At 42.9% G+C, this 12518-nt stretch overlaps 1 protein-coding gene across 1 annotated transcript in view; it reads right to left on the bottom strand.

The window, feature by feature from the left end:
• The window catches only part of LAMA1 (laminin subunit alpha 1), a 155007-nt gene that overhangs the window by 51332 nt on the left and 91157 nt on the right, over positions 1–12518 (bottom strand). The window contains exons 23-30 of the mRNA XM_072734926.1: positions 12259–12495; positions 10863–11006; positions 10156–10335; positions 8563–8748; positions 7907–8034; positions 7115–7235; positions 5207–5344; positions 628–749 (exon numbers count right to left, since the gene is read on the bottom strand). Coding sequence (XP_072591027.1) covers positions 628–749; positions 5207–5344; positions 7115–7235; positions 7907–8034; positions 8563–8748; positions 10156–10335; positions 10863–11006; positions 12259–12495 — 1256 coding nt within the window. The remainder of the gene's footprint in view (positions 1–627; positions 750–5206; positions 5345–7114; positions 7236–7906; positions 8035–8562; positions 8749–10155; positions 10336–10862; positions 11007–12258; positions 12496–12518) is intronic.

The following is a 12518-nucleotide window of genomic DNA, read 5'->3' as shown; positions in this document are numbered from 1 at the left end:
TATAAATTTTGGGATGCTTGCTAGTTTAGAAGGGAAGTTAATAGCGCCTCTCATTTGGCACTCACCATCAAGCATCACTTACTTGGAGACAAGAAGAGAAGATTCAAGCAATGATTAGAAAGAAGATTTCATTTTAGTGTACCAAAAGTGGGGACTCTATCTATACATGTTCAGCGCCCTGTCAAATATTCTCAGCGATAATGAAATGATATTTATGAATTACAAGTTCATTTAAATCAGAGAGGACTCCTAGATATTCCAATTTCCACATACAATCTCTGGTTCCTTTGTGTGTTCAGATAATTCTATCTGAGCATCAGAGTTCAAGACAGAGCTTAGCCCTGATGTCATCGCTGGATACAGAGGCCGGAGGCTGATAATATTCTCTGAAAGTCCTTTCCTTACTTGGATCGAACACCCCAATACCAACACAGATACTTTGCTTTTGAAAAGATTCTCTTTGAATGCTTCGATAATGAACACTTTCTCTTAAACTTAGCCCTTCTCAACAAATGGGGGAATATTCGTTAAAACAGGGCACCCCAAGAGCCTGGAAAACGAGGCCAAGAATGTAAGCAGCCCCAGCTTCATCGGCATAGAGGTGCTGGCACACCTGTGCAGGCTCACCTGGCAGGATGGCTGCGAGGACAGGCACACGGAGAGCAGTCGCTGGCTGAGCCGGTCACCTTCCCGTAGTACCCAGGGGCACACACATCACAGTGCTCACCGGTGGTGCTATGGCTGCAGTTCTAAAGGCCCATGTTTCAGAAGGAGGGGAAAATAATGGGAAATTGTTAGAAATCACCCCTACCTGGTAATACCTCAACAAGCCACTGTTCATGGCAGGTAGTACTTTTTATTTTTATTTATTTTTACTTTTTTTTTTTTTTAATTAAAGAGAGGAGAGCATTTTTTCTTCATATTTTAAAAATCCTGGAAACACTACCAGCTCTGACCTTCATTCATTATAACAAATATAGCCTTGAAACTATTAATACATTCTTATGGAAAATATATACAGGGCTAAAATATATATTTTATATATGTAAAAACATACACACACACACACACACACACACACACACAACACAGGGCTCCTAAAAGCATCAACTTTCAGTTCCTTAAAACAGGGATCTGTTTTAATTGTTTTTTTATAGTAACAAAAAAACCGATTTGAAGCACATTGGTTTTGCACATAGTTGGGGTTCACTGATCGCATGGGAGGTGTTGAAAGAACAGAAGGGAACAGAGAGAGGATTTAGGAAACAGGGAAGAAATTGCCAGGTTTTCGAGATTCTTACAATTAAGCAAATCATTTCTAGTTACATTTGATGGCATCATTTCAATGACAGGACCTATAATCATGCCACTAAAAAAGTTTTTGAAGCTAAAAGAGCAAGTAATGACACTCATTTCCAAGGTGATATCTGCTTTGGCCCAATTGGATCACCACCCATGAAATCCCTGGGCACTGGATTCTGTGCCAGATATAGGGACAGAAAAATAGGTAATACTGGCAAACTGAAGCAGACTCTATCCTTGGCAGCAAGAGAGGCTATAGAAAGATATCTTCTTATATGTTTAAAACACTATTTGTAAGTTCCTTTTGATTAAGAATATATTCAAAATAGTATTTACTGTTTTAAAAATTAAGTTAAAAACAGTATTTACTGTTTTAAAATTGTATTCCTATTTCACCTGATGGTAGATTTTACTAGGATCCACATGGCCCCTATATTGCTATCTCCTTTGAAGATTTGCAACCTCTTAAAAAATATGTTAAATACTTGTTTTAATGATACAATATAAATCTTATGAAGAATAAATATTAGATCATGAGCAAGGATTGAGCAGATTTTCTGGTTTTCATTGCTAACACCAACTCCAACATTAAAAACAACCCAGTTCACAACAGATTGTGGACTTCCTGGTTTTCAGCATCCTAGAGAGCTGAAGGTAACCGCTCCGAGTGCCAGGGAAATGAGAACCTATTAATGTCAACTGACCTGCAGGATGAGTTACTTGCTGTGGGAAGAGCACAGAAAAGGCTTGTCAGTTTTTCAATCGTACAAGCATTAAGTGGTAGGCATCTCCCGTGAGGGGGTGCCCAGGGATAGGAGCTCCCTGGGTATCTTGGTAGCCCTCTGTCTCCCTGCTCCTTTTCAGATCACATTTCTGACCAATTATTTGTATGATAATATCAAAGTCCCAGTGACATGAAGGTGGGAGGGGATGGGTGGGAAGAGTACCTTATATGCTAAATGGCAAAGTCAGATCCCAAATGGTCTTGATGTCCATTTATATAATAATCCATAGGGAGTGCTTAAGGGATTTTGTCAAATAGAAGTGTAAGACTAAGTACTCTTGTGGATCTTAATCTTGTGGATCCATTAAACCACAAAACAGACCTCACAAGATGAAGATGAGAGAAAATATAAGGTCCCAAGTTCAAAGAGCAAGGACTCAGGTGCTAAACATGTGGAAAGAACATAAGTGTCTTAGCATCGGGCAGCCTGGGTGGCCCAGCAGTTTAGCACCACCTTCAGCCCAGGGCATGATCCTGGAGACCCGGGATCGAGTCCCACGTGGGCCTCCCTGCATGGAGCCGCTTCTCCCTCTGCCTGTGTCTCTGCCTCTCTCTCTCTCTCTCTCTCTCTCTCTGTGTCTCTCATAAATAAACAAAATCTTAAAAAAAAAAAAAAAAAAGAAAAAAGCGTCTTAGTGTCTAGTCAGCCCATTAGAGGCAGCAGTGAGCAGGCTGGCAAAACCCATGGGCTGCATTCGTGGAACACCTAGAGTCAGAGAGAGATGCCCCTTTCACATCTGGAGCAAAGGCACTGGGCAGGATACTTTAACCGCAAGATGATGAATGGACTCAACCATTCCTAGTACCATCAGATATATACTAAGGATATTTGACCAGGAGAGCTGAAGATTCAGGGCCTATGGATATGTGTGAAAGAGAACTCTAACCAGTTTCACAAGTTACTTTTTAAGCTACTGCCATTTTTCATCCATAAACTTGACCTAACAGTCTGTCTCAATGGCTCCAAAGATCATAGGTAGATGATCCAGCGCACCAATTCCGGTGATAATCAGGGCTGCCCAAAGATGAGCTGAGCTGCTGTGGGAGTGAGCATCCCATTGCTGGAAGTGTGTAGACATTCATTAAATAACTGCTTGGTGTGAATGTTGTAGTTCAGACCTAAGCCATCTTGCAGTATAGTATCCATTTGTACTGCGAAAGTTTACAGGTCCAGGTGAGAGCTCTTATGGGTTCCTGGTAACATCTGGTCAAGCCCCCAGCAGGGAATGGTCCTAAAATTCTCTTTGGTGATGCTAGGGAGACTGCCACTGTCTTTCTGGGACTGGATTATGCGAGCTGTGTTCTTTCTCGGGTACAAATCAACAGGGAAACTGCTGATCTTAGAACTTTGTTCTGGGGGATTGGGGCCAAGGAAGGAAGGGGAGGAGTTTAACATCCCGGGAGTACTTAATCTTGTTAAAATAGTTAGCCCACCTAGGAAAGATGCAACATGAAAGAACCCATCAACTTCTTTAAGTGTCCAGGTGACCTTTGTCCCTGTGACTGGCCAAGGAACCTTCCCAGCTAATTGCATCTCGATTTAAGTTGCCTGAAATCAATTCTCCTTAAATTGTTAAATGAGAATTTCTCTATTAGGACTTTTTGCCTGGAGCACAAGCAGATTAAAGTGAATCCATTTTTTTTAATGGCTTTGTAGCTATCTACATCTTCATTAAGACCATTTTACATGGTATGACTGGAACAATTCTTTAATTCCACATGTAAAATGGAGTCAGCAAAGGTTAACACATAGCTTTTTAATTGAGGAACACCACGCTGTGCTTCAGTTTCTAAAATCACCTGCACGCTGCCCTAGTTCAGCAGTGGGCCCCGTGGAAATAACCTTTACGTTCCACAGATGAAAAATGCTTCTGAATAGGAGAAGACAGATCTAGAGTAGCTGCAGGCCAGTTGGGAGCCTGCTATCTTAATTCCTCCATTCCTTGTTGATGTGGCCACACCCTGGAGCTCAAAGGCTTCTGGGACGTCTTTCTTGGTGGGCAGCTAATTTCCCTTTCCTTGAGTTATTTTACCTGAGGTGAGAGAGTCTTGACATAATTTATACAAGTAACCAATGTTTCCAGGAGAGTTATTATAAAAAAATGGTATTTCCAGAGTATAGAAAGAATAGCAGAGTCTTCTAGGTTATCAACAAGGCCTTGTCAGCTTAATTAAAATCACAGACACAAGAGTTGGTCCTCAGTCAAAACCACAAGACTTCCTTCCATCTGGGCCATTTGTTCCTTTTCAGTGATCAGAATTCTTACGTTTCTGAGACCAATGTTGGTGGTTTAGGGTGTTAAAAAGAAAACTACAGACCGGAAATGGTATCACTTAGGCCAAGACACCAAACTGGGGCTAATACACAGCCTAACTGCAGTTTCAGCCTCCCCTAGAAACACATTTAACCAGTCAGTCAGGAATTTTCTGATCAGCGTCAATGAGGTAACCTGTCACATGGGCCCTGCTCCATCCGCAAATAAGACCACCTGCCCTCTCCTCTGAGGGAAAGTGACCTTGCCTGGAACAACCCTTAACTTTTGCTAATAACCTCCTTGCCCCACCCTCCTCCCTAAAGCATTTTTATTCTGTACAACTCCTTGGAGCTCCCATCTAACTTGATAAATGGAACACTGCCCAATTCGTGAATCACTCAATAAAGCCAGTTATATCCTCACATTTTGAATTTTGTTTTTTAATAAGGGAAAGGTGGCTGAGAAGCAAATGCATACTAAGACATCCAAGAGAGTAAGTAGTTTTTGAAAATGCAAGGAGAGAAATGAATTTGCCATAAGGGCATTAACTTATTTAAAGGCCCCCAGGTCACCCTCCTAATTCTATGACATAAAGCTCTCATCTAGTTTGACTACAACCACCAGTCCTGCCAGTACACTTAACTCCCAAATTGACGTCCACAAACACGTTTATGAAACTAAGACTTAGAAAAGATTTTGCACTAATAACATCTGACCCCTTAGCTAAGGCTTTCTGAAGGAAACTTAGGTATATGTTACATTCAGTTAAATTTGGGCTCTCTCTAAACCAAGAAATTTATAGGACTCTGGACCAGAAACGCAAAGGCTCAGTGCCTCCTCTAATAATCAGCACAAATAAACATACCAGACACTTCCCAGTTTCGGGGTCGCAGGCATCACTGTGGTTGTTGCAGTTGCAGGGCACACACGGAGCAAGCAGAGGGCGGGGTCCTCGGCTCCCACCTTGTGGGAGCTTCCCTCTGTGGTACCCAGGTGCACAGTCCTGAGTGCGTGCAAAAGGAAATGAACAAACAGGATTAAACAATGGCTAGAGGACTTGTACTGATTCTGACACTAATCACACTCCTGAGCACCGTTTATGATCAATACATTCTGTGCTCAATTCTGTTGTATGGGTTTTTCCCCTACACCAAGTGATGTTTGGACACCAGCTGGGTATCACACATTTACTTCTGACACTACCTACCTGGAGACAGCATCAGATCTAATAGATTAAGGGCTCAGTTCTTAGAAGGTTGCCCCTGCCCTCCAACTACAGATGCCAATCACAAGTCCAGATTGTCCCCTGTGCTTCTGACAACTGGCTATAAATTGGAGGTTCCAATGACCTCTTCCCTGGGTTTGATTAATTTGCTAGAGTGGAGCTCAAAACTCAGAGAAACATTCTAGTTACTAGGTCACTGGTTTATTATAAAAGGATGTAACTCAGAAATAGCCAGAGGGAAGAGATGCATAGGGCAAGGGAAGGGGCATTGGAGCTTCCAGGCCCTCTCCAGGCATGCCATGTGTTCACCAACCAAGAAGCTCTCCGAACTCTATCCTTCGGGTTTTTATGGAGTCTTCCTTACATAAGGATGATTGAGGAAATCATTGGCCCCTGGCAACTGATTCAACCTCAAGCCTCTTCCCTCCCCACTGTGGTTGGGTAGGCCTAAAAGTTCTCCAGCCACATGCTTGGTTCTTCTGGTGACCAGCCTCCATCCTGAGATGAGCTTAAGAACTTTGCAAAAGTCACCTCATTCACATAACAAAAGGCATTTTTGTAGATCTCCTTACTTAGGAAATTCTAAGCATTTAAGAACTTTGTGCTATGAAACAGGGAATGAAGATCAAATATATAATTTCTTCTTATAAATCACAGTATCACAACTTGAATAAACATTTCTCCAAAGAAGATAAAATTGGCTAATAAGCCCTTGAAAAGCTGCTCAACAGCACTGATCATTAGGGAACTGCAAATCAAAACTATAATGAGATACCACCTCATACCCACTAAGAAAACTACTACCAAAAAAAACCAGAAAACAATTGGAGTTGTCAAGGACATAGAAAGAGAGGACCACTTGTGCATTGCTGGTGGGAATATAAAATGGGACAGTGCTGTGGAAAGCGGTATGGCAGCTACTCAAAAAGTTAGAAACAGAATTACCACACGACCTAGCAATTCTACTTTTGAGCATAAACTCCAAAGAATTGGAATTAGGGTCCTGGAGAGATACTTGTATAGCCATATTCATAGCAGCTTTATTCACAACGGGCAAAACGTCAACCTAAGTATCCACTGATGGATGAATTAACAAAGAAAATGCGACACACACATACAGTGGAGTATCACTCAGCCTTCAGAAGGAAGCAAATTTTGCTATGCGTTACAATGTGGATGAACCTTGAAGACATTAGGCCAGCCAGGCATAGAGGAGAAATCCTGCAGGATTCCACTTAAATGAAGGACCTAGAGTAGTCGAATTCACCGAGGCAGGAAAGTAGAATGGTGATTGGTGATTACCAGGGGCTGTGGGGAGGGGGAGATTAGTTGTCCAATAATGTGAGTGTACTTCACACTACTGAACTGTACGCTTAAAAATAGTCAAAACAGTAAGGTTTGTGTTTATGAATATTTAACCATAATTAAGTTTTTTTGAAGAGAAAAATTATTTAATTCATACAAATTCAGATCACCATTTGGGAGGTGCTGTAACAAGCATATTTCATCTCAGAACTGGGGAACAGATTTTAACCACAGTCTCCCTACCTGACATGAGAATCCAGCCGTCCCAGGAGGACAGAGACACTTCTCTAATAAGGATGCCACCTCCCGTCCTGGGTGCAACTCTCCAGCCTTTCTGCCAACCTCCATTGAAATATTTGAGATTCTGTGAAACCATTAATAAGTGTGAGGGGGAACATTAATAGTTAGAAAGCTACTTTCTAGAAATCTAGCACATTACATAATGAATTTGCACATATATTAAACCAGAGCCTTCCTGCCAGTTTGCGAGTAGCTCCTATACAATTATAAAGGGAGTGTGTAAGAGCACAGCAGTGCTGTCACTACCCAGTGACAGTCCCCAGCCAACATTTTAGAACTTAAAAATAATATTACAGAAAGCACACTTGAAATATTTCCTGAAGTACTAGTTTGGCCATAACCTAGTATCTTTCTTTATGGGATAAGTACTAATTGAGCACGTGACAGCATTCTCGAGGTGTCAGGACACAAGAAGAATTTTAATTCTACTTAATTATGACAAGAAATGTCATTGAAGTTTCAGGGCAGAAAATAGAACTTTTTTGGTTTTGTTCTGTTTACATTTTATCCTCTTCTAAGATATCACCATTATGTACTTCTATTTTACATCCACATTACTTGGAAGATGGATAAATCTGTCATTTTCCACATATTTCATCATATTGATATTTAATAATTTGGTGAGAAACACAAATATATATACTAGTAAAGATAGGAAGTAGTAAAGGTGAATCACATCTCTTCCGTTTGATTCCAAATAAAGTTTTTTTTTTCATTCTAGAAGTTTCCAACTACCTGCTTTGCTGTAATCCTTGGCCGTAAGATGCTTTGATGAGGATATACTCAATGTTGCTAAGAACAGACATAAAATCGGAGCGTGTGACAGGTTTTTCAGAAACAGAGTTAAAATATTTCCAGAAATTCTGTGAATGAGAAACACATGCAATTACACTTGGGTTACAAATCCTCAGGGGCTTATGAACTTATCCATTCTTTTATAAATTTCTCTGGAAGTGAGCCTGGCCCTGTGCATGACAACAAGCATGACGAGGAAGCTCTGCTGTCACCTCCTGGGGAAGCAGGTGTGCCAGCCTCATTTGGCAGCACACGTGTCACCTGTGTCCCCTAGGGCCAGACCGCCACCGTCCACAGCTGTCTGCCGTGTGAGTGAGCACACACTTGCCAGATCCAAGCAAGTCCAGAGACTCCGCACCCTTCCACCCACACGGATGGAGACTCGTGTGTCACGATCAAGGATTTAGGACACAATTCGCACCAAGCTAAACTAAGCCTAGAACTTTGAATCGTTCTTACTACTCTTGTTAAACCCACTCCGATTCTGATCCCAGGGTCTTCTGGCTCATGCTCGTGTCAGCATTTTTGTGATTCCACTGCTTCCAGAGCTAACTTCACACCGTCAAGGGGCAGGTATGAAGAGAGGACATGGTCACCTCTTTCATTCCCACTTGCTGCTCTTGTCGTATTCCATTCTCCGGTGCAGGCACGTCCACATAAATGACCTGCTTTCTGGTCCGGCCGCCTTTGATCAGCACTTGGGGCTCGAGGTTGAAGGTGCCAATGCCATCGGAAGAGTAGAAGGCCACGCTGTATTTCAGTCGGCCGCCGTAGGCCAGGAGCTGCGCAAAAGTGAATGGTTTACTTCGTAGACATAGCACCACCTCAAAACCATTTCATTACAAGCCTACTGCTATTTGAAAGAAATCCTGCATCTTAAAAACACATCACACAGGTAGGTTGTCTGGAATTTGTGTCTTTTAATTTACTTAATTATGAATTATTATTTTTTTAAAGATTTTATTTACTTATTCGTGAGAGGCAGAGACACAGGCAGAGGGAGAAGCAGGCTCCAGGCAGGGGAGCCCGATGCAGGACTTGATCCCAGGACCCCGGGATCATGCCCTGAGCCAAAGGCAGACACTCAACTGCTGAGCCACCCAGGTGCCCCTTAATTATAATTATTAAATTGACTCAAGCCATAGTTTTTTTTAAAGCAAGTGATGTTTTAAAAGTATTTTTCTTTGAAGACTTTATTTACTTATTTGAGAGAGAAAGAGAGAACACGAGGCAGAAAGAGGAAGGGCAGAGGGAGTGGGAGAAGCAGACTCCCCACTGAGCAGGGAGCCTGACATGGGACTTGTTCCCAGAATCCTGGGATCATGACCTAAGCCAAAGGCAGACGCTTAACCAACTGAGATGCCCAGGCACCCCAAAAGTTTTAAAAACACTTTTATTGAAGCATGTTGGGCATGTAAGGCTGTACATATTTAAGGTACACAACTCAATGATTCTGGGGATGAGTATACACCCGTGAAGCCACCACCACCATCAAGGCCACAGACATCACCTCCCAGAGTTTCATGTCAATGGCACCTATGGAGGTAAGCACTGAAGTAGCAAATCAGTGTGGCAATGGTCCTGATTATTTTCAGGCTCCTCTGAATTAAAAATGACCTATGGCTATGGGAACAGTGGATACATATGTGCCAGTTTTATAGGTCTGGGTGATTTCACACAGACTCCAATGCTTATTTAAACAAAAATGCAAATGATGCCTTCAGTACTCTGTTATAGTCGCTTTTTGCTTTCTCCCAAATGAGTAACAATTTGTTAAAAAGAACCACAGCACTTGAGCTTATGTTAATAAAAATGAAAAATGTCTGTTGACTGACTGCTTGAGGAAGGAGAAATATAGTAAGATTTGAGTTTTAAGAGACTTTACGATTTTATTTTTAAGGAGTCTCTACACACAACGTGGGGCTCGAACTCATGACCTTGAGATCAAGAGTCACATGCTCTTCCGGCTAAGCCAGCCAGGTGCCCCGAAAAGACTTTCAAATGAAAATTATTTGAGAGCCATATGTATCTGGAGGAATTTTTAAAAGTGTTGAACTTCCCTATCCCCACCAAAAAGAGGGAGTAACCGCCTCGCGTAATGGTAGGCTAACACAGCCCGTTGTGATTTCAAAGGACACCTGTCTTCTCTGGGAAACGCGGACTGGCTCTAGGCCAGGTGTGGGCCTCACCTGGTCTCCCTGGAACTGCTCCGGCAGCCGCCAGTAAAACGGCTCTGCATGGACGTACTGCCGGACAGTCACGGCGTCCAGGAGGACATCAGGGGCCTGGTAATACACCCCCTCAGTCGTGCCCTTGAGGTTGCTCTGAGAAACCACGCGCAGGAGGGGTTGCTCTGAGTCCAGCGTCACCTAGTCACAGAAGGGAGAAAAAAATACACCTGAGAGCATGAATTCACTCCTCGCCTTGGATTTGTCACATTCTATTACTGTTTTACAGATGAGACAGCTTCATTGTTAGAACAGGAGTAACAAAGACCTTTCCTTCAAACTCAAACATCTGGGTTCAAATGAAAACTGCACGTGTTTGACACTGTTGCATTCAGGGCCAAACAATTGCTCTTTTGGGGCAGGATTCACTTATATGAAGGAAACTGCTGTGTGTTGCACGTTTATTTTCTCTTCAACTCAAGCTTTTGAGTGCCTTTAGCACTCACTTTAGTGAGTGACTTTAGTTCCAGCTTCATTTATTTCCTTGGATGGAAGGAACAGCGCTCTGATTCATGATGAGCCCAGATTAGCTTCCTATAATTTCCCATGCCAGAAAAGCAAAATTTAAAGTAAATACTTGACTACCTCCCCTACCTTCACCCACCTTCCACGGGGGTGTGGGGGGGGGGTGGTCAAAAACAGCACATTTTACCACATGTGCAACGTACCGGCATCCTCACATAACCCTCCAGCTCTGAGCAGGCTTGTGACAGCCCGAAGCAGAAGCAGGGAATACATCCCAGAGGGTCATCAGCGTGGAGGGCGTAGGTGCCAGCTCGACACTCACTGCACTGAAGGCCAAGCACATTTTCCTAAAGGAGAGAAAGCAATAGCCTTGTTTGTTTTTACCTGAAAAATGAGACATGATTGCTGAACAGAAATGAAATAAAACACAAAGATAATTCTAGATTATAAACATCCCTGGAGGAGCGGTTTCCTTAGGCATGCTCCCCAACCTCAGTGACTATCCACTCTCTCAGGCGGCACCCCTAACTTCCAAATGTGATCATAGGAATCATCTTGGAAGCTTTGGGAATATATAGATTCCCTGATGAGCCTCTCTGGAGAGAATAGGAATCATCTCCCTGAGGCTCCAGGTGACTCTGATGACTGGTCAGGTGGAGGGCCACCGGTCACCAACAAGGCGGTGGCCAAGGCAGGTGCCTCCTGTTCTAACCGTCTGTAATGAACGCTGCTATCGCCGATGTGGTAAGTCAAAAATATGTTCCCTGACATTTCCATTACTCCCAGGCCATAGTATTTGCCCAAGCTTTCCCTTCCTCATCCCTAGTCACTAATCAGCTCGCTACTCTGTCTCCATCTCACCAGCACCTGGAAGAGGACCAGAGGAGGTAGCCAATTACCTCCCATTAACAGAGCGCAATGGAGAAAATCAGTGGAAATACATGGAATTAAACATAATGTTAAAATCATACACACTGGGAAAATAAAAAAACACAAATGTCCTTCATTCTGGCCAGCACATACAAAAGAATGATTACTTGCCACCTAGAAAAATCAGAAATCTTTTATTTATTTATGTATTTATGTATTTATTTATTTAAATTTTGGGGTTGAGGTGTGGAGGGTGAGGGAGAGAGAGAATCCCAAGTAGGCTCCAGCACAGAGTCCAACATGGGGTTCAATCCCATCACCCTGATATCATGCTCTGAGCCAAAATCAAAAAAGTCAGATGCTTAACCAACTGAGCCACCCAGGTGCCCCAAATCACAAATCTTCTTGAAGGCCCTGTGTTATCTATTTTACCTGTGTATTCAAGACAGACTGGTTGCTCAGCCAACTGGAACACAGGACAGAAAACTCAGGGTTTTTCCATTCAGTTCTATCATCTGACACTTAAAATAATCAGTAAAAATTCCATTTAAAGAATCATCCATTGTTCTAGCAGAGCATACACAGAATTTAAACCCAAACCTAGCAGGCAGTGAGAACTCACTATGAAAAGTGTCTAAAACCTAGCTGCTGATTTTAGATAGTTAAAAGCCCAAGAGTCGTAGTGATGAGTGCGAGAGGGGAAGAGAGCAGAACACCAAGGGCCCTTACCTTGCAAGAGCAGGTACCGGTGTCCTCCGCACAGCTGCAAAGACCCTGTTCCTCATCACAGGTGTCTGCCAATGTCCCTCGCGGGTCACAGTCACAGGCCACACAGTCTGGAAAGTCTCTGTACCCCAGGGAGCACTGATGGCAGCTCAGTCCACCGAATGCAGGCTTACATGGGCAATGGCCTGTGAGTGCATTGCATCCATGACTGGCTGACCCCACAGCACTGCAATTGCAGGCCTGGAAAAATAAACTAACTAAAT

Source organism: Vulpes vulpes, chromosome 13 (genome assembly GCF_048418805.1).
Source record: "Vulpes vulpes isolate BD-2025 chromosome 13, VulVul3, whole genome shotgun sequence".
Taxonomy (NCBI): Eukaryota; Metazoa; Chordata; class Mammalia; order Carnivora; family Canidae; genus Vulpes; species Vulpes vulpes.
The sequence above is the reverse complement of the archived record's forward strand: the minus strand, read 5'-3'. Positions and strand labels throughout refer to the sequence as shown.